At 37.5% G+C, this 22,384-nt stretch overlaps 2 protein-coding genes across 2 annotated transcripts in view; one reads left to right on the forward strand and one right to left on the reverse strand.

The window, feature by feature from the left end:
* Positions 1 to 4,063: 4,063 nt before the first annotated feature.
* Positions 4,064 to 6,207, reverse strand: LOC115438364 (trace amine-associated receptor 13c-like). Its single transcript, XM_030161940.1, has 3 exons — positions 5,867 to 6,207; positions 4,610 to 4,880; positions 4,064 to 4,396 (listed from the first exon to the last, which is right to left on the reverse strand). The coding sequence occupies exons 1-3, from the start codon at positions 6,205 to 6,207 to the stop codon at positions 4,064 to 4,066; spliced, it is 945 nt and encodes a 314-aa protein (XP_030017800.1).
* A 5,683-nt stretch (positions 6,208 to 11,890) lies between these two features.
* Positions 11,891 to 22,384, forward strand: part of LOC115438365 (active breakpoint cluster region-related protein) — a 29,094-nt gene continuing 18,600 nt past the window's right edge. Inside the window, exons 1-5 of the mRNA XM_030161941.1 lie at positions 11,891 to 11,944; positions 12,059 to 12,098; positions 13,189 to 13,323; positions 14,621 to 14,733; positions 19,093 to 19,197. Coding sequence (XP_030017801.1) covers positions 11,891 to 11,944; positions 12,059 to 12,098; positions 13,189 to 13,323; positions 14,621 to 14,733; positions 19,093 to 19,197 — 447 coding nt within the window. The remainder of the gene's footprint in view (positions 11,945 to 12,058; positions 12,099 to 13,188; positions 13,324 to 14,620; positions 14,734 to 19,092; positions 19,198 to 22,384) is intronic.

Genomic DNA, 22,384 nt, shown 5'->3' on the forward strand with positions numbered 1-22,384 from the left:
GGAATCACATTGGGTTTGATGAAGAAGACGAAGAGCAAAAACACATCACGTGCAAGAAGTGTTTCGTTGTTGTGTCCGCACCGACCGCTAACACAACAAACCTTTGTAACCATCTAAAGTTTAACCACCGCCACCTTTATCATATTCTTTATCTTATGAAAAACTAAAACGCATAAAAACAACTTCGTCCGCAATGCAATCTTCAGTCTCCAAATCTCTTTACGCTGCAACTCCCGTATTAACCTAACCTAACCCGGATAACCCTAACGTGCGTATTCTACAGGGTGTCCCATAAGTCTCCATACATAGGAAAAATAAACGTTTCTTGACATAAACCATTTTTATTTATATAATATGCTCTATATGACTGCCATTTTGTCGGGAACACATTTCAATGCGTGTCCTCCAATGCTGAAGAACTATAAAGAAGAAATATAAAGAAATACATGTTAGAACCATATGTATTACAGGGGTTGGACAAAATAATGGAAACACCTTCTATGATGCCACAATGTTAGGTGTTTCCATTATTTTGTCCAACCCCTGTATGTCTCCTGTGTATGGAGACTTATAGGACACCCTGTAGATGGCTGTTGTATACAGAAGGCCTTAACTGAAACCTCACAGCACGCCACTGAATTTACTATGTTTCATACTACATTGAACATACTTGAATTTATAATTTGCACTTTAGGTGAGGTTTTTTTTTTTTTTTTTATTGCTACAGTTCTATGGCAAGTCTATAGCAGTTTAATTACAGTGCACTATTTGTTTACAAAAGGAAACATACTTGAATTTACAGTACACTTATTTGATTTCAAAGATTTTTTTGTTTCGTACAAAAGTGAAAATGCTTTGCTTTAGTGGTTAAAAGCTTTATTTATGTTTAAAGAGTATATTTTACATTGTTTTGCAAGAAAAAAATAAACAACTTTAAGGTTAACAAATAATCGTTTTTAATAATCGTGATTTCAATTATTGCTAAAATAATCGTGATTATTTTTTTTTTCTATAATCGAGCAGCCCTAATGACGAGCACGTTTAGAGCCACTGTCATCGGAGAGAAGATGAAGAGCAGGATGTGAAGGATCAGGGCTTTAACCTGAGAGTTCACTGGCTTCATGCAGGAGGCGTTGAGAAGTTTTGGAAAGCAGAGCTCAGCTTCTTCATAGGTTTCCATCAGAGACAAACACAGCTCAAAGTGACTTATAACACCAACAACTTGTTGACTGTTTATTTCTGGTCTTTGGTCATCCCTCCTTTCCCTCCTCCACCTCTGATGGACAGTGTTGTCCCTCCTCTCTGGTCCTCCCCAGGGTCTGAATCTGGGGAGTGTAGTCCCATTCATGGGTTCAGCTCAGAGCTCAGGCCCACACAATCACTCACAGAGCAAAACAACAAATCTCTATTATGGGAAATGGTGTTTGTTCTATGTGAGATCATTTGAGAGAAAACTAAAATGTCAGTAAACCACAGTGACATTGTATGATGTTTATGACTGACCCAATCTAAAATTATACATTTGTGATTAGATCTACATGGATCCAAGTTGTACAAAGCTCTAAAAACAAATATTTTCAGAGTATGTTTGAGAGCAGATAAAATGAGACAGTAGAGAGCAGAGCGCTGCAGGAGGAAATTGAAGGAAATTCTGTCTTTTTTTCTCCCGCTGGTGAACAACCAGCTGTTTGTGTTTTATAAACCTCAGTTTGTGGGGAAACCTGTCACTAACACAAGACTTTCTCACTGGATTGCAGATGTAATCCAAGAGGCTGGCAGGCTGGTTTATGTGGATTCTACAAGGGGCCTGGCTGCTTCATGGTGCTCATGGCATCTTTATCAGGTATTAAGTTCCATGTTTATCATGCATTAGTGCTGCAGCCTCTTGACGTTTCCCATCCATAGTTATCTGTTGCATGAATGTGGCAGCTGGCAGTTGAGTTGGTGAATGTGTACTGGATTCACTGCAACAGGACATTCCTTGAGATCTGAGATGACTAGGTAGGATTCATGTAGGACTCATCAAGTGGCCATCTTGGCAGGCGAATTGAGCAACTTCCATTCATCCATAGTTGACCTCAGTGCCTGACAAGGAGTTGAGTTTACTGCTATTCCTCACGCCATGTCTTATAGAGGCCACGTACATTTGGAACATGTTGGATGTTGGTTCTATTGTAACTTATATTTTCTGAGAAGATCAGTTTATATCTCCAGCTTCAGTCCAATCACAAACACTTTTCAAGTTGATCAAGGAGACCACACATGCAGGCTGTAAATCACTCTGTCCATGGCCACTTGAGGTTGTGTCTTTAAGAGTATCTACATCACCTTTCAGGTGTCATGCCTCATATTTAATGGAATATGTAGGGTGGAGAGATTGTTTCTGCACTCAGAAAACCTGGGTTAAAAGGGAACCAATGGTTATGAAGGGAGATTGCCTTAACTAGATATTTGGTTGTTAAGCCATGATGTTCCTACTGCTTCTGCACCCAATTCAGTTCATTCCTCTGTATTCAAGTCACAATTGAAGAACAAAATAAAATGAACTTCTGTGTTCGCCCATTTTTCTACGTAAGCTACTGATGGATCTGAGGTCTTGTAATGTTGACCAACAACTTCTCTAAGTCTGGCTGTGACTGTTTTGTGAATGGCTAAGTCAGAGACCTGTTGGAGTCCAAGAATCAGGCAAAGTCTTGAGGATTCCAATGCAGAAGTGTTTATTGAACAGCAAGCAACAAACACATGAGCAGTTCTCGAGAACTAACTGAATAGAAACATTCTCTTGGGTGTTGTATTTGGTGTCCTATGCCTATGTTTCAAAAATCCAACCAGTCTACTTTTCTATGTTGTTACCTCTGGTTAGGTCTTGACTATTGTTTTTGCAGTTTTGGTTCACCAGCCCATAGGCCATATGCTGTTGTGAAGGAACTGTGTCCGGTGTAGTTTTCAGCATCATCTTTGTTAGCAATTTCTCCAAACATCTTCTCTGACCAAACTACTGGTTGGATTCATCTTAGATTTTATATGTAGCTTCCTTGGAACAATGTCTGTAAAGTTTTTTCTCTGTTTTGAGAAATTTTGATTTTTTTGATGTTTCAGGGATTTTTGAATTTCCAAAAATTTGCCTTTATTTATACTGGCCCACATTTTGATTACTTATAACATGGAAGTGGTTAGAGATGTCAGTGTAGTTACTATTGAGCATTGATAGGAAGTCATATATGGACTTACATTTGGGTTCATGACATTTGACCATGACTGACCTTGAAGGATAATAGTCAAGGTCACCATTGTCTAGATTTCATCAGTCTTCTCTGAAACTACTGGTTGTATTTATTTCAAATTTTATACGAAGCTTCTTTTGGACAATGTCTACAAAGTTTCATCACAGTTCTGAACGTTTTTTGTTTTGTTTTTTTTCTCGATTTTTGATGAATTTTTGAGATTTTAAAAAATTGCCTTTACTTATAATGGGCCATATTTTAATTGCTTATAAAATCAAAATGGTTAGAGATATCAATATAGTTACTATTGAGCACTGATAGGAAGTCATATATGAACTTTCATTTAATTTGTTGAGTTATCCTCCAGTGAAAGTACCACCCACTTCTATTGTGAGATTGCTCTTCTGCAACAAGACCACATGACTCTTAACATAACAGCATAAATCTGATACACTGACAAATTCAATTTGTTAGTTATTCTTGATTGAACATGCTGGTGAGCTACAGGACCATAGGTTCTATGTTTTATGTCGCTGATGTTATTTATGAGTGAGATTCTCAGTGGCCTCATAGATGGCTCTGATGACCTTGTACCTTTATAAAGTAGTTTGGTCTTCATTATCACTGCACCCACAACACACTTGAAATTATGTACGACTGGTTGGTAAGAAAGTTGAGAAACAACTACCCTAAAACACATTTAATTGTGATTTCCTTCATACACAGTTTGACTTTGATGAGTTGGAAACACCTTAACTTGTGAATAACCACAAACATGAGCTAATTAAATTAATCTGTCAGTTAGGACATCACATCATTGACTCCAATGCATCACCTCTCTACAGTATGTTGGTCTCAGAGGAGCCAGGCTGCAGTATCTGCAAAGTGAAAATGAGTTTAATAGCTTTTCTAAACCAGGGGTAGAGTAAGGCATAGATGAGAGGGTTTAAACAGGAGTTCAAATGTAAAAGAAAGGTCACATAGCTAAAAGAGGCATTGTGAAGTGCCACATCTTCAGTAAAAAGCATACCAAAATATGGGCAGTAACAATTTAGAAAGACTAACACTAGTACTCCGAGAGTCCGAGCTGCTTTCAGCTCAGATTTGTTGGCGACTCCCTTCACTGATTGCTGAGCTGTGATGGCTGTAATGTGAGAGCGCATGGCACGAGCCTGAGACACCGCCACCACAAAAACACTCATATATAGAACAACAATGACAACAATGGGAAGAAAAAATGAAAAAACCAAGTCAATTATTCTTGCTATTAAACCAATGATAACAAAACACTGTCCATAACAGATGTGATACTTTCCAGGATGAGTCAGATTGTCATTTAAAATTAAAATAGAAAAACCAACGGAACCAAACCAACATAGACAAACATGGACTTTAACTCTTGTTATTGTGACTTTATGAGTGTAATGCAGAGGGTCACAGATAGCAATGAAGCGGTCGATTGAAATGAGCACCATGTTTCCTACTGATGCAGAAACAGAAACATAGGTTATTAAATTGTAAGATGAACACATCAGATCTCCAAGAAACCAACAATTAAAGTGCAGGTAGACTTCTCCTGGCATCGGCACGAGGCCCACAAGGAGGTCTGAGACGGCCAGAGAGAGGAGGATGAGGTTAGTGGGTGTATGGAGCTGTCTGAAGAAAGAGGAAAAACTTCATTAAATCAAATATTAATAAATGCATAAGAACTGTAGGGGTGGTGGACTGAGACTATGGCCAGTGTCCACTTAATACACCTTTAGACTTCAGTTCAACTACATCTAGAGACAAATGTACTCAACAGTTGCATCAAAGTTTTATTTTACTTTTTTACATTACAGGTTTTATCCCTTTCTTGTCCCATGGAAACTACATATCTCCAAATGTGTTGAATTTGAATATCCATCAAAAACTGGGTGAAAAGATTATCTATTACCTTATGGGATTTAGAATGATCTTATCTTTTAAATACTATACAAAATCTACTAAAGAAAAAAATAGCGACGAAAGTGTCTAATACCGTTTTTTTGCTGCAATACATTAGTTTCCAACAACATTACGATGAAGATAAAGTGATATTTAAAATACCGTGTCCTGGTGTTTTGGTTGGTTTTTTTTCTGGATTAGAGGAAAAATGTATCATCACAACACTGAAAACAGTCCCAGTTTTCTGAGCTTATGAATGGAATGGACTTTTTAGATGTACGTGGTCCTCACAGGACAGCTATGGTACAAACATTATGAGTATCTTATAAAATGCAATCCATTGTTGTAGATTAAACTATCAAAAGTTGATCAGTCTCAAACTTAAATATATTTAACAATGAAATATAAAACACACATTAAAGCAGTTGCAAATGAGTCCATACAATAAATCAAATGTAACAGTAAAACAGTGAAAGGGAGCCTTTCACCATGTTGTAATATTTAGAATCTTTAACATAGATACATCTCACACCATACTTGTGGTGTTTTTTTTTTTTTCATCAATGTGTTTTCATACTTTTGCTTGAATGAAGGATAATTCAGGTGTAATTCAGATCATTTTCTATCAGAAGTGTTGAACCAGTACAGGCAATAGCTCACTGTCTATATGAACTGATTTTACAATAAAAAAAGTTTGCTGCAAAGGTCATTTTTACCTGAAGTGGGAGACTGTGATGATGACGAGCAGGTTTAGAGCCACTGTCATCGGAGAGAAGATGAAGAGCAGGATGTGAAGGATCAGGTTTTTAACCTGAGAGTTCACTGGCTTTTGACAGGAGGCATTGAGGAGTTTTGGAAAGCAGAGCTCAGCTTCTTCATAGGTTTCCATCAGAGACAAACACAGCTCAGAGTGACTTATAACACCAACAACTTGCTGACTGTTTATTTCTGGTCTTTGGTCATCCCTCCTTTCCCTCCTCCACCTCTGATGGACAGTGTTGTCCCTCCTCTCTGGTCCTCCCCAGGGTCTGAATCTGGGGAGTGTAGTCCCATTCATGGGTTCAGCTCAGAGCTCAGGCCCACACAAACACTCACAGAGCAAAACAACAAATCTCTATTATGGGAAATGGTGTTTGTTCTATGTGAGATCATTTGAGAGAAAACTAAAATGTCAGTAAACCACAGTGACATTGTATGAGGTTTATGACTGATCCGATCTAAAATTATACATTTGTGATTAGATCTACATGGATCCAAGTTGTACAAAGCTCTAAAAACAAATATTTTCAGAGTATGTTTGAGAGCAGATAAAATGAGACAGTAGAGAGCAGAGCGCTGCAGGAGGAAATTGAAGGAAATTCTGTCTTTTTCTCTGCCACTGGTGAACAACCAGCTGTTTGTGTTTTATAAACCTCAGTTTGTGGGGAAACCTGTCACTAACACAAGACTTTCTCACTGGACTGTAGATGTAATCTCTTGGTGTTTCCCATCCACAGTTATCTGGTGCATGAATGTGGCAGCTGGCAGTTGATTTGGTGAATGTGTGCTGGCTTCACTGCAACAGGACATTGATTGGGAGTTGAGGTGGTTTGGTCAGATTTCATTTTCTTCTTAAACTGGTCATCTTGGCAGGTTGACTGAGCAGCCTTCATTCAGCCACAGTTGACTATAGTGCCAAGCAGACTCATCTGCTCGGCTTCATCACACTGTGTCTAAAGACTCCATGAATATGTTGGATGGAGATGTCATCTCAATACAGAGAATGGTCCATTCCATTGTAACCTGAGGTTTCTAAGTAGAAAGACTGGATTTGCTTTGAGGATTTGTAGAAGGTGTTGACAGTGTCCCTCAGGGTATTCTGTAAAGTGTCCTTCAGGAGTATAGGGTCTGTGGCCTGCTTCTGCAGGCCATTCTGTCCTGTTGTGACTACAGCCAGAGCTTGGTTCACATCACTGGCAGTAAGTTGGTCTTGTTTCTGATGAAGGTCGGACTCACCAACCCTATTCATTATTGTCATGTGCAGTTTAGTGGTCCAGAACCTCATATCTGCTTTTTGCAGAGGATCTGGTCCTGTTGGCTCAACTGAGCTGCAACCCTTAACTCACACTGGGGAAAGTGTGCATCTGAGTGTGAATGGGATGAGGACTAGAACCAGCAAGTCTGAGGTCAAAGTCTGAGGAGACCTTGTGCTGACCCAGGACCCCCTCAAGGGATTATATCTCTCATCTGGCCCATGAAGGCTCCTCTTTCCTCTTGAGGAGTTGGAGGAGATGGCCAACGTGATGGGAAATCATGGCTTTGACAGTACTTCATCACAGTACCAACACTAGAAGCACTTGGATAGCGCAGATCTCCACCAAGGCCGATCAGTGGGCCCCCCATGGGCCCCCCCCACCCCCGATCACCACCAAAAATTTAATCATTTGTTCCTTGTGCCAGTATCAACATTTCCTGAAAATTTCATCCAAATCCGTCCATAACTTTTTGAGTTATCGTGCACACAAACAGACAGACAGACAAACCAACGCCGACGAAAACATAACCTCCTTGGCGGAGGTAGTAACTTAGCTACACTAGGTGATATTAGCATGAATATGTAATGCGTTATATGGTCTGTGTCCTAGCCTGCTAATTACTCTGGTTTGTCTGTAATATCATTTAAACTAGCCAAGTCCACACTTTCTCATATTGCTTCCATTCTCCTGTTTACTTCTTGACCTCCATCTGAATTTGATGTCACCAGAATCATTTGGTTTCAAACAACTTATTGGTTAACTGAAATCACCCATACGTTTGAATGTGAATGTGAAAGCATCATGGTACTCAGAGAATAACCACATCAGCAAACATGAGATACTGGTCCAGGCAGTCAGGTCCTGAATCAGTCCATCAGTCTTCTGACTTTACCCCCCCACCATGATGCCGCAGTGTGCAGACCTGATTATTAACTTGACCCTCGACCTGTAGACAAACAAGTGCTATTACATGAACAAGTTAGTTTGATGATATCAATAATAATTGCATCCCAAGTTCCTATGATTTGTGTTTTTGTTGTGGTTTGTTTTTCTTAACACCTCTAATTGCAGTGATGCCTGAGAGGCTGAGGTGTCGTCATCTGTGCACACAGACAAACAGGCTACTGATGTTCAGAGGTTCAACACATGGTCATTAGGATAAATCACACAGTGTTCAATGAAATCCCAGAGGACTCGAGTGTGTGTGATTACTTCATGAGTCAATACAGAGCAAACAAGCAGAAAGTCTTGCTCCATACAGGTACCCTGTGGAGTTGTATTGTAAAAAAAAAAACAAAAAAAAAAAAACACGTTTATTATCAATCAGCCTCATGCACCTCCCTGGGGTTGGTTGTAACTGTTAGATGAAAGACAACAAAACATGATCTTTGATGATGTATTTATTGGCAGTGTAAATGTATTAATTTATTTTATTTATATCATTCAGTGTCATTTAGTAGAAATAAGTATAAAATAAGCCTACATAAAGAAACATAAATGTAATACAAATCATAAAGGATTGTAAAGACTGCTTAAATTATAATCATAATCCAATGATGGTAAGATTTTCAGTAAGTGGCCCAGACACATTCATGGTTTGTGGGTTTTCCACAGGTAGTGTATTTACTCAGGAGTACAACAGGACACAACCTCAGAGATCCAGTGTTTCTGTGCAGGGGATTTTTTTCAGATTTGAATTCATAATATATGTCACAGTTAATGAACTCACATCACCAAGTATCCAGACTTTAGGATCAAAGACAATATGTGGTTTCAGAGTCTGATCTGATGAGCAGAATGTTTTTGGGACCTGACTGTTTCAGATCATTCCAGTATATTAACTTATCTCTGGCACTGGACAGTCTGAGCCCTTTGGTCCAAGAGGAAGGTGGGGTCGACTTTGATGGAAAAGGTCATGAGTTCGAGGAAAGATGACAATCCCTGAGAAAATGAAGAAAATACACTATAGTGCTGATAGAATGAAACCACATGTTCACTAAGCAGATGTTTTCAGTGTCTGCTGTTGGAAAACTACAACAACCTGAAGACAAACAGCAAAATGCTTTTTTGAGGGTCCACCCTGTGCAGTTGTACCCCCTATTTTTAATTAGATTAGATTCAATTGAACTTCATTGACCCTTTGGCCAGAGCCCTCAGGAAATTAAGTTCCAATAGCTGCACAACACCGAATGTGTACATATAAGAAATATTATAAGAAAAGAGTAACAATAACTATAAAAACAGGAGTGGAAAAACAGGCAGTTGCACATTAAAAAATACTAGTGGAAACAACAAATAACAAAGTAGTAATAAAAAACAAGTAATTATGTTATAATATTATAGTATATACAATATGCGTAGCTGTTTATATATTAAAGTGACAATAGTATTAGTCGTCGTAACAATGATATATAAGTAATATATATATATATAGATATAGATATATATAATGTAAGTACGTAAGTGATAGTAATAATAATATTAAGCAATAAGAAAATAAATTGACAGTGACAAACAAACATTGCACAACATACACTGCACAGTCCCACTGGTGGACCACTGGACATTTGCTCTGTCTCAATTTTCAATGCAAAGAAAGAAATAAACAGGGTTCATATGGTGCTTGAAATCCTTGAAAATGCTTGAATTTCAATGTTGTGTTTTCAAGGTCTGATAAGTGCTTGAATTTTACTTTAAGTGTTTGAAACTGTTTGCAATTATAACTCTGAATTTTAATATTAACTCTGGAAGGTTAGATTGCAAACCGAAGCTAACTATAGAGAGGTGATACATTTTGAAAAATAAAAATTTATGTCAAAAAACAAAATTAGCAGGTGTTCTCAGGTCGACTCCAGGTAAATATTTTATCTTAATCTGTGTCTCGGCGGGTGTGTGTCTGAAGAACACCAAGAGGCTTCCCTTTTTTTGGATAAACTTTGTGTTCTTTCATTTCTAAACTTTTGGCTATTATGAAACATAATGTTAGATGTTTATAGCATAATACAATACAATGTAATAAGGTGCTGTGTTGAAAAAATTTTAAAATGACCCTTAAAAGTGCTTTAATTTTGACCTTGAAAATGTGTACAAACCCTGAATAAAGGTGTGTAAAGGTCAAAGGTTGAGTTATTTTGTCCTAGTAGGGAAATTCTACAGGGGACAATAAATCTCCATTTTAGATGGACTGTGGGACTGATGATCCTGCAGGGGGCGCCATGGCAGGACACTGAATAAATGAATGAATAAATAAGTGAATAAATACCAGGATCTCTGCAGTGGAGAGAAGATCATGCAACGTTCACCAGAAAGCCCTTTCACCTCTGGAAATAAAAGTAGTGAAGACTGCTTGTACATGTTGAGCGTTGTCGGAGCTAGTGTTATTTATTCAGATCAGTTCAGAGAAGTTAATATTCATGAGTTAAAGGAGGCCAAACTTCTATCACTTGGCATTTGTAAGATCTGACTCATCCTATAAGAATTCTGTTGAGTTTTGAATTTGCTAATGTTAAGTTTTTAATGAGTTTAGCGTCCATGCTAACACTGACATTCTGTGTTAGCTGCTATGCTATGTGCTGGTTAATGCCTTGTTGTGTGTGTTACAGAGCAGAGCTTCACAGACACACAGTGTTCACAGCTAACACAGTGGTTAGCCTATAATAGTAAAACTTAAAAATGGTAAATTGTCTATCTCCTTACCAGTACAGTACAACTGCAGAATGAATGAACTTTTAAAGTTAGCAGCTCTCATGTAAGTAGCCGATCCAAGCTAACACCAAACTTTCCCCCTAAAATTGAAGTTTTCAAAGTAGTAAAGTCAGTCCTTTCAGTTGTCAGCCCCACTACTCAAAAGTATAACACACACAACAGTGCATACAGTAGTGACACCGCAGTTGTGTGTGGTTTATTTTCAGATTTATCGTGCTCACTGCTGTTTTTCCCATTGAATGGCATGGGAGCGCTCAGTTCATTTGGAACAATTCAGGCTTACATGAACCACATGATCACCGGAGCAGCGACATCAAAGCTTGTCGTAACTCTCTTTATAGGGCTCTGCCCTAACCCTCAGTGCGTGGTATTTGACACCGCATGAATGTACACACAGAAAGCTTATAATGTGTACAGATAACATGCCAATTAAATGAACAGGATAAACCATGAACACGAGTCCACGTGGATGAACGATTGACCTCCTGTTATGACAGGTACTGTCCACCAGGGGGCAGCGCCGGCTTACAAACATCTGAAACTGAAGTGGAACAATAATAACATTTGTTTATGTAAAACTGAGCCCCTATATGGGCTCTGCATACTACTACTACTACTACAACTAATAATAATAATAATACTGTTACTACTACTGCTACCAGAGGTGTCAAAAGTATTCACATTCATTACTCTGGTAGAAGTAGAGATACTAGGAAAGTACTAGGAAATAGGAATACTAGGATACTAGGAAAAGACTTCTGTAGAAGTTGAAGTATTAACTCAAGCTTTTTACTCAAGTAAAAGTACTGGTTTCAAAACTACTAAAAGTATAAAAATAAATGTAATGAGGAAAAATGCCCTTAGGACAAAAGCTTAGGCGGTGCCACAGGGACCTATAGTGCACTACCCCACCTCCCCAAAAAAACATTTTTCTAAAGGCCATAATGACTATAATGTTATATTAAAATGTTCATGTGGAAACATTTGGGCTGCTCTAGTCTACCTGTTTCAACTGCACATATGCCTGTTGAAAATGGTCTTCCTGGCTGCTACCAGCCTCCTCGTTGGTGTTTGGTTGGGACATGTGGCTCCAGTTCTCTTGGGTCTCTGCCTCGGACATCTTCATACTAGGCTACATACGTCTGCTGTGTCCTTGCTGGAGTGTGATGTGATTTGTGTCATGTGCAGGTGCGATGGATCTCGTTCAAACCAGTTGGATGTCTGAATGGTATACGTTTATACTTCTCGTTTAACCACAAATTCACTCTATCCAGATTGAACCATTTATCTGGATAGTTTTTTTATTTGAATGATGACAAACCGGAATGAAAACCAGCTGAAATGAAATAGGAGTACTGAGGCTATTTTTAAAATGTAAGGAGTAGAAAGTCCAGATAACTGCATGAAAATGTAAAGAGTAGAAGTAAAAAGTCAGCTGAAAAATAGTTACTCCAATAAAGTATAAAGAACCAAAATTTATACTAAGTAGGGTAACAAAGTGTTTGTACTTAGTTACTTGACACCTTTGGCTATTACTACCACTACTACTACTACCACCACCACTACTACTACTACTACGAGTACTTTACTAAACATCTACATGAACAATGAATTAAACATAGGAAAAATACAGAAAAATAGAATAGAATAGAATAGAATAAAATAGAATAGACTAGCCTTTATTGTAATTGTGTGTGCAATGACATCACAAGTGCTACTACAGTCAGTGCAACGATATGAATTTTAAAAAACCAATCCGTCAGAAAATGAGAATAGAGCAAATATAAAATTCCAAAAAACTAAAAAAAAAAAAAATAAGAAAATGAATCTAAAATTTTACAAAAAGTAAAAGAAAAATAGAACTAAAAGAAGATAAAATAAAAATAGAGAATATGAACAGACAATATTAATAGTATATAACAGTATGTATATCTATGAACAATATTAACAATATTAATAGTATTTATTTATGAAACAGTATGTATATCTGTGAACTCAAGTCTATATAAAAATAACGCATTTATGTTTGGGTAAATATTCATATTGCATTTGTGTTGCATGAACAGAGGACTATTGTGAGGTTATTCCAGGTAATTCACATTATAATATCTGCACATATCCTGGTTCTGACTGATCTGCTGGCGTCGCCATCCTCTGTCCTCATGTGTTTCTTCAGCGGGAGGCTGAAGTTGAAGTTGAAGGTTTACCTCTGACAGGAATTGCATGTGTGGAAATGTCAGGTGCCAGTTCTCATGCCGGTTTACTGGCTTTTACACACACAGGAAGCTGTATTTTCCTCTTTTGTTCATCCTCAACAGAAAGAGGAAGTGTCCGACCACGGCTGGTGTTGGCGTCACGTTCACGTCCTGCAGCTTCAGAGGACGAAGACGTCGACGAGGACATGGACGTTTACCAGGAGGCTGTGGAGTATCTGCTGGCCCGACAAGTGGACAGTGAGTGGACCGGTTCAGACCGGGTCACACAGCACCGGGAGTTCAAGCTGAGGTTTAGGGTCAGGAGACAGGTTTGGTTTGGTCTGGTTCATGCTGTGATTCTGGTTCATATGTGGTTCTGGTTCTTGCTGTAGTTCTGGTTCTTGCTGTGGTTCTGGTTCATATTAGGGTTCTGGTTCATGCTGTGGTTCTGGTTCTTGCTGTAGTTCTGGTTTATGTTGTGGTTCTGGTTCTTGCTATAGTTCTGGTTCATGCTATGGTTCTGGTTCTTGCTGTAGTTCTGGTTCTTGCTGTGGTTCTGGTTCATATTAGGGTTCTGGTTCATGCTGTGGTTCTGGTTCTTGCTGTAGTTCTGGTTCTTGCTGTACTTCTGGTTCATGCTATGGTTCTGGTTCTTGCTGTAGTTCTGGTTCTTGCTGTGGTTCTGGTTCATATTAGGGTTCTGGTTCATGCTGTGGTTCTGGTTCTTGCTGTAGTTCTGGTTTATGTTGTGGTTCTGGTTCTCGCTGTAGTTCTGGTTCATGCATATGTTCTATTTCTACTATTTCTGTGCATTTCTTGGTTTGTGTTGATGTTATGGCATCAATTCCTTTTTTTTTTGACTGTTTTCATGTTCTTTCCTCCACCTCCTACTATTGTAATAATAATATGTACAATACGTATAAGAATAATATAAAGTTAATAGTATTGCTTTTTTCTGCTGTAACAATAAATTAACCTGATGCAGGATTAATAAAGATTTATCTTATTTTATTTTATCTTATCCAAATGCGGTATTAAAACCTGGTTCTATTGTGATATTTATATGTCTGGAATAAAACATTCATTCATTCAGGATATTTTTCCAAAACTGTGAAAAGTGAAGACCTGAACTGTTTATTGAATAGAAAATCAATCACCTCATATTTTGATAAATCATTAATTGGACAAATTTCTTAATAAACCAGAGCCATAAGGTCAGTCTGTTGGTTTAGTAGCCTTTAGTTCATTCATTTATTGGCCTTGACCTTTGACCTCTGACCACCAAAACACTTTCAGTTCATCCTTGAAGAGAATGTTTGAGTCAGATTTGAAGAAATTCTGTCTAGTCGTTCCTGTGATATAATTGAGGACAGACAGATGGACAAATCAAAATATTTTTGTGAACTTTCAAACATTAATAGACGTGATCTTTGGTTTTGGGGAACACTGATTGTCTCCATTTTTCGGACCACTCCATTACCTGTACTGACACATGTTTGTGAGGCCTGGATGGACCCAGCTGATAAAATATTCATGTGATGTGTTTACGTTCCAGTCGTGGTGGAGGCGGAGTCTGACATCCTGGAGGAGGAGGTATTCCATGAGGAGGTGGAGTCTGGTCTCCTTTCTCCTCTGAATATTGAGGGTTTAGACCTTCCAGACACACCAGTAAGTGACAAGAAATGCCTCCAGGGGGGTCGAACTCATTTTAGTTCAGGTTCCACATTCAGCCCAATTTGATCTCCAGTGGCTCAGACCAGTAAAATAATATCAGAATAACCTGTAAAGAATCGCAACTTCAGAGTTTTCTCTTTGTTTTGTTGCAAAAAATACATAAAATTCTGAAAATATTTACATGTACAAATTATCCAAACAAAAAAGATGTGAATAACCTGAAAAAAACTGAAATTTCTCAGAAAAATATGTTCAATTTTAAAGCAGCATATGACTTACATCACAAAAGTTATTTGATGATGAGAATGGGGGTGGCATTAAATCCGTTTCTTTTTCTTCCCACTCCTTTTCAATTGTAAACGAATGATTTTGGAATTTTGAACTTGCATGTATTCTGTAAATGCTCGAAATAAATAAAATAAATAACAGATAATTTTTTTAAAAAAGTTCAGATGTGTCCAGTCATATCCTAATTATCACTAATCCTTTAGTCTTTCGGTGCTTATGCACATGAATCACTTCCCTCACAGTGAACAGCTTCGTAGATAACTCCATCAGAAACTCAGTTCACTCGTTTACAAAACACACCCAAATGTCTCTTGGGCCTTTTCGGAAATTTTGTCGCAAAATACATTGTGGGAATGTGAATTCCACGCAGCAGCAGTTTGCCTGTCTGTCGGTGAAGCTGAACCCAAATGTGGCCTTTACCTCCATCCACCAACTAGACCAGGGGTGGACAATCCTGGTGGACTGGAGAAGTTTATGTTGTAGCGATCTGGATCATTTTCTGGCTGAATCTGTGAGAAACCGGTTTTCCTTGGTCACCATTCCCACAATGCACTTCACGACAAAAAGTTCCGAAAGGCCCGAGTGACGTTTGGGTTTGTTATGGAAACAAGCGGACTGTGTTTATGATGGAGTCATCTACGAAGTTGTTCACTGTGAGGGAAGTAATTCAGATGCATAAGCACAGGAAGACTAATGGATTAGAGATAATCAGGATATGACTGGGGTTTTACAAAATAGAAAAAAAAAAAAAGTGTGATGAAAGTCATCCGCTGCTTTAATATCATGCCTCATCTTATCTATACATATGCATTATGGATCAGATCTACAAAGACACAAAACATTTAGTAAGTGACTGAATATTGTTAAAACTTCACTTAATGTCATTTCAGTTTGTTCATATTTGTTCAGGTTATTCACATTTTAATGTTAAAGGATGGTTTGTTAATGTAAATATTTTCATAATTTAATGTTTATTTGTTTTTTGCACTAAAACAAAGAGAAAAATTTGGAGCATTATTTATAGCAGGGATGTCCAACTCATTTTAGTTCAGGGTCCACATTCAGCCTAAAACAACCTAATATGAGCCGGACCACCAGTAACATAACAGTGAAAAAAATAAAATTACATCATGGAAATGTTTACATCTACAAAGTTTCCTTAAAATCTGAATAACACGAAGAACCTGAAATGTCTTAAGAAAAACAATTGCAATTTTGACAATATTATTCCTCAGGTTATAATTTACACATGTACGTACATTACAACTTACAGATCACAGTGGATCTACAAATACACAAAACATTTAATAACAGGCAGAATATTGGTAAAATTACACTTATTTCTCTTAAGACATTTCATGTTGTTCATATTTGTTCAAGTTATTCACATTTTTAGTGAAATAATAGTTTGTAAATGTAAACATTTTCATGTAATTCAACTTTTTTTTTTTACACTAAAACAAAGAAAAAAATTGGAGTTCTCCTCATTTATAGGTTATTATGATAGTTTTTTTTACTGGTTTTACCCACTTTAGATCATATTTGTCTCAATGTGGAACCTGAACTCTAAAGATTCTGACACTGTATTGATAATATCTTCAGTGTAATTTCAAATTCATCCCACGGGTCGGATTGGACCCTTTGGAGGGTCCGGTTGTGGCCCACGGACCACATGTTTGACACCCTTGGTTTGCAGTGTTAGTATCAACCTGTTTTAAAGGGTCTGTCTGTAGGATTCATCCACTATATGGACAAAGGTATGTGGACATGTTGAATTCAGGTGTTTGTTTTCTAACAGGGGTCTGGGACACAAAACAATAATGACAAATGTAGTTTTATATTGGAATAAATATCATTATCAGTTTTACAAACTATTGGTACTATTGATAGAATTTGGTTCCATATTTCCCAGTAGTTAATATAATAATGGATCATAAAGTGAACGTGTGGGAGTTTAAAAAAAAAAAAAAAAAAAATATATATATATATATATATATATACACACACACACACACAGTACAGGCCAAAAGTTTGGACACACCTTCTCATTCTTCGCATTTTCTTTATTTTCATGACTATTTACATTGTAGATTCTCACTGAAGGCATCAAAACTATGAATGAACACATGTGGAATTATGTACTTAACAAAAAAGTGTGAAATAACTGAAAACATCTCTTATATTCTAGTTTCTTCAAAGTAGCCACCCTTAGCTCTGATGACTGTTTTGCACACTCTTGGCATTCTCTTGATGAGCTTCCAGAGGTAGTCACCTGAAATGGTTTCCTAACAGTCTTGAAGAAGTTCCCACAGATGCTTAGCACTTGTTGGCCCTTTTGCCTTCACTCTGCGGTCCAGCTCAACCAAACCATCTCGATTGGGTTCAGGTCCGGTGACTGTGGAGACCAGGTCATCTGGCGCAGCACTCCATCACTCTCCTTCTTGGTCAAATATCCCTCACACAGCCTGGAGGTGTGTTTGGGGTCATTGTCCTGTTGAAAAATAAATGATGGTCCAACTAAACGCAAACTGGATGGAATGGCATGTCACTTCAGGATGCTGTGGTAGCCATGCTGGTTCAGGTTGCCTTTAATCTTGAATAAATCCCCAACAGCGTCACCAGCAAAGCACCCCCACACCATCACACCTCCCCCTCCATGCTTCACGGTGGGAACCAGGCATGTAGCATCCATCCGTTCACCTTTTCTGCGTCGCACAAAGACACAGCGGTTGGATCCAAAGATCTCAAATTTGGACTCATCAGACCAAAGCACAGATTTCCACTGGTCTAATGTCCATTCCTTGGGTTTCTTGGCCCAAATAAATCTCTTGTGTTTGTTGCCTCTCCTGAGCAGTGGTTTCCTAGCAGCTATTTGACCATGAAGGCCTGATTCACGCAGTCTCCTCTTAACAGTTGTTGTAGAGATGTGTCTGCTGCTAGAGCTCTGTGTGGTATTCATCTGGTCTCTAATCTGAGCTGCTGTTAATTTGTGATTTCTGAGGCTGGTGACTCAGATGAACTTATCTTCAGCATCAGAGGTGACTCTTGGTCTTCCTTTCCTGGGGCGGTCCTCATGTGAGCCAGTTTCGTTGGAGCGCTTGATGGTTTTTGCGACTGCACTTGGGGACACATTCAAAGTTTTTGAAATTTTCCGGACTGACTGACCTTCATTTCTTAAAGTAATGATGGCCACTCGTTTGTCTTTACTTAGCTGATTGGTTCTCACCATAATATGTATTCTAACAGTTGTCCAATAGGGCTGTCAGCTGTGCATCAACCTGACTTCTGCACAACACAACTGATGGTCCTAACCCCATCAATAAGGCAAGAAATTCCGCTAAGTAACCCTGATGAGGCACACCTATGAAGTGGAAACCATTTCAGGTGACTACCTCTGGAAGCTCATCAAGAGAATGCCAAGAGTGTGCAAGGCAGTCATCAGAGCTAAGGGTGGCTACTTTGAAGAAACTAGAATATAAGAGATGTTTTCAGTTATTTCACACTTTTTTGGTAAGTACATAATTCCACATGTGTTCATTCATACTTTTGATGCCTTCTGTGAGGCTCTACAATGAAAATAGTCATGAAAATAAAGAAAATGCGAAGAATGAGAAGGTGTGTCCAAACTTTTGGCCTCTACTGTATATATATATATTTGGTCTCCTACGTCAATTTTGTTGTTTTCCATTTGTTCCATCTTTTATGTCATATTCGTTGTTTCTGCTGTTATCGATTATATTCCACAAATGTGGTTAATTATCAGTTTTTATTAACATTGGCTGACATCTTTCTCCGGGTCTAAACTATAAACTTTAAAAAAACAAAAAGTTTTTTCGATGTATTTTCTTGATTTTCTGATTAGATTCACAACTTCACAAGTGATTTACTACATGAATCAAATGGACCAAAAAATGAGACTAGAATCACTCCTGGATTTCATATTTTTAGAGGGAAGTTGAATGAAAGTCTATGGGAAACAGGACTTTTTTTTCCCGAGCTGCCTCTGGTGGCTGTCGGTGGTATTACACTTAACATCTGATCGTCTTCATTTCTGTTCTTTTCCAGACACCATGCAGCCCGGAGGAGATGCTGGACAGGAGGCTGGTGGTCCTGAAAGGCATCCTGGAGGGTGAGGAGGTTTATCTGAACGAACTGGAGGCTCTGCTAACGGTAAAACAATCTGGAAAAAAATACGATTTTGCTGAAAAAGTTTGTTATTTCTTCAGTTTTCTCTGTTTTGATAAAGTAACCTTTGAATTTACTCTGAGCTTTAAAGAACATCTACCTGATCATTGAATAAAATATAGAAAAATACAAGATTTACACAAAAAATGCACAGAATAAAATGACAAAAGGGTAAATGTAAAGAAAATGTACTTATAGTCACCACAAAGTCATTTTAATGTAAAATCAACATGTAGAGCATTGAAACTATCTATTGATATCAATATTTTAGCTGCTTTTCCAAATTTCTGTTCACCACATGTAAAGAAAATGGTACAAAATTATGTTAATTCACAGGGGATAGTGTTATGATAAACTGTGGTATTGGTTAAATATAGAAAAAGGAACTAGCTCAGGCATAAAACTAAACAGTAGTATTTTATCTCCTACTTGGACTGTAGTGAATCTTGTATGTTTGTTCATGTTTTTTCCGTTATTAGAACATTGGGGTGTTTTGTTTCTGTTGAATGATTAAATGCTGTCGACACGTGCACATTACTCTGCTGTACTTACTGTCGTGTCATTGTCCCCGTTCAGTTTCCTGCATTAACCACTAATGGTCGATGTTTTGTTCTGCTCTGAAAGATGAGGTTCCTCTTATTTCAGTGTTGCAGATTAAAATCTCTTAAAGCTGCAGTGTATGATGGGTTTTTAGCAAACAGACCATAATGACCTTTGAGCATGTTTTAATTCTGTATTTAGTCTGTAGAGTAGAACTAGATGCAGAAGGAAGGGGTGGACTTTCAGACTTTGGTCTGTTTTTGGTCTGTGCAGCTTTAAAATCAGGTTTTACGCAGGTCTTATTCAGGTTTTAATCATGTATTATTCAGATTTTATCCAAAATTTTTTTTTAGGTTTTATTCAGATTCTATTCAGGTTTTATCCAGGTTTTATTCAGATTTCGGTCAGGTTTCAATTAGGTTTTATTCAGGTTTTGATCAGGTTTTGTTCAGGTTTCATTCAGGTTTTGTTCGGGTTTTATTCAGGCTTTGTTCAGGTTTTATCCAGGTTTTATTCAGATTTCGGTCAGGTTTCAATTAGGTTTTATTCAGGTTTTGATCAGGTTTCATTTAGGTTTTGTTCAGGTTTCATTCAGGTTTTGTTCGGGTTTTATTCAGGCTTTGTTCAGGTTTTGTTCAGGTTTTATTCAGGTTTTGTCCAGTGTTACGCACACTGCGTGTACACTCTCGCCCTGTTCTCTTTCCTTGACTATTTCGTCTCTTCAGGCTCTGATTGGCGGGACCCGATGGCGTGAGTTCTTAAAAGCTGGAAGAAAATCCCTCGCTCTGTCTTGCTTGCTCTCGTTGGCTCTCTCTCCGACCTGCCACATGCCAGCCACAGCCCAGTTTCTTTGCCACTTCGACATGTCACCGTCTTTTTAGTTCCATCTTTAGTTTAGAGCTGGATGACCCAGCTTGTTTTGTTTTAGTTTACTTATACTTCCTCTTCTATTGCTAGGCACCCTGACTCTCTGTTGGTGTTATTTTTATGAGTTCTTTATTTGTACATTAAATTATAATTTGTGAGCACGATATCCGTTGGTTTCCTTTTTATGTTTCGGTCTCCTTAGCCGCTAGACAGACAGTAACATCCAGGTTTTATTCAGGTTTTGTTTAGGTTTTATTCCGGTTTTGTCCAGGTTTTATTCAGCTTTTGTTTAGGTTTTATTCAGGTTTTATTCAGGTTTTGTCTAGGTTTTATTCAGGTTTTGTTTAGGTTTTATTCAGGTTTTGTCCAGGTTTTATTCAGGTTTTGTCCAGGTTTTATTCAGGTTTTGTCCAGGTTTTATTCAGGTTTTGTTTAGGTTTTATTCAGGTTTTGTCTAGGTTTTATTCAGGTTTTGTCCAGGTTTTATTCAGGTTTTGTCCAGGTTTTATTCAGGTTTTGTCCAGGTTTTATTCAGGTTTTGTCCAGGTTTTATTCAGGTTTTGTTTAGGTTTTATTCAGGTTTTGTCCAGGTTTTATTCAGGTTTTGTCCAGGTTTTATTCAGCTTTTGTTTAGGTTTTATTCAGGTTTTGTTCAGGTTTTATTCAGGTTTTGTCTAGGTTTTATTCAGGTTTTGTTTAGGTTTTATTCAGGTTTTGTCCAGGTTTTATTCAGGTTTTGTCCAGGTTTTATTCAGGTTTTGTCCAGGTTTTATTCAGGTTTTGTCCAGGTTTTATTCAGGTTTTGTTTAGGTTTTATTCAGGTTTTGTCCAGGTTTTATTCAGGTTTTGTTTAGGTTTTATTCAGGTTTTGTCTAGGTTTTATTCAGGTTTTGTTTAGGTTTTATTCAGGTTTTGTTTAGGTTTTATTCAGGTTTTGTCCAGGTTTTATTCAGGTTTTGTTCAGGTTTTATTCAAGTTTTGTCCAGGTTTTATTCACAGGGTTCCTGCGGGTAAAAAGCATTAGGTCATTAAATAGATTTTGTGAAAATTAAGGGCTTAAATGGCATTAAAAACCATAAAAGTAGATGTTTAGAGGCATTAAAAAATTAAATACACTTAATGAAAAAAAAAAAATTGTTATTCACGATTTATTTTGATTATATAAACATTTAATAATTTTGATAGGTTTTATTCAGGTTTTGTTTAGGTTTTATTCAGGTTTTGTTTAGGTTTTATTCAGGTTTTGTCCAGGTTTTAGTCAGGTTTTGTTTAGGTTTTATTCAGGTTTTGTCCAGGTTTTATTCAGGTTTTGTTCAGGTTTTATTCAAGTTTTGTCCAGGTTTTATTCACAGGGTTCCTGCGGGTAAAAAGCATTAGGTCATTAAATAGATTTTGTGAAAATTAAGGGCTTAAATGGCATTAAAAACCATAAAAGTAGATGTTTAGAGGCATTAAAAACTTAAATACACTTAATGAAAAAAAAAAATTGTTATTCACGATTTATTTTGATTATATAAACATTTAATAATTTTGATAGGTTTTATTCAGGTTTTGTTTAGGTTTTATTCAGGTTTTGTTTAGGTTTTATTCAGGTTTTGTCCAGGTTTTAGTCAGGTTTTGTTTAGGTTTTATTCAGGTTTTGTCCAGGTTTTATTCAGGTTTTGTTCAGGTTTTATTCAAGTTTTGTCCAGGTTTTATTCACAGGGTTCCTGCGGGTAAAAAGCATTAGGTCATTAAATAGATTTTGTGAAAATTAAGGGCTTAA

Source organism: Sphaeramia orbicularis, chromosome 18 (genome assembly GCF_902148855.1).
Source record: "Sphaeramia orbicularis chromosome 18, fSphaOr1.1, whole genome shotgun sequence".
NCBI classification, from domain to species: Eukaryota; Metazoa; Chordata; class Actinopteri; order Kurtiformes; family Apogonidae; genus Sphaeramia; species Sphaeramia orbicularis.

What these genes read in the sequence shown, in the direction of transcription:
- LOC115438364 (XM_030161940.1), bottom strand. Translation starts at nt 6,207, where the DNA reads ATGAATGGGACTACACTCCCCAGATTCAGACCCTGGGGAGGACCAGAG. An exon ending in ATCACAGTCTCCCACTTCAG is followed by an intron (nt 4,881 to 5,866) that starts GTAAAAATGACC and finishes CTCTTTCTTCAG; the next exon opens with ACAGCTCCATACACCCACTA. An exon ending in TAACAAGAGTTAAAGTCCAT is followed by an intron (nt 4,397 to 4,609) that starts GTTTGTCTATGT and finishes GCGGTGTCTCAG; the next exon opens with GCTCGTGCCATGCGCTCTCA.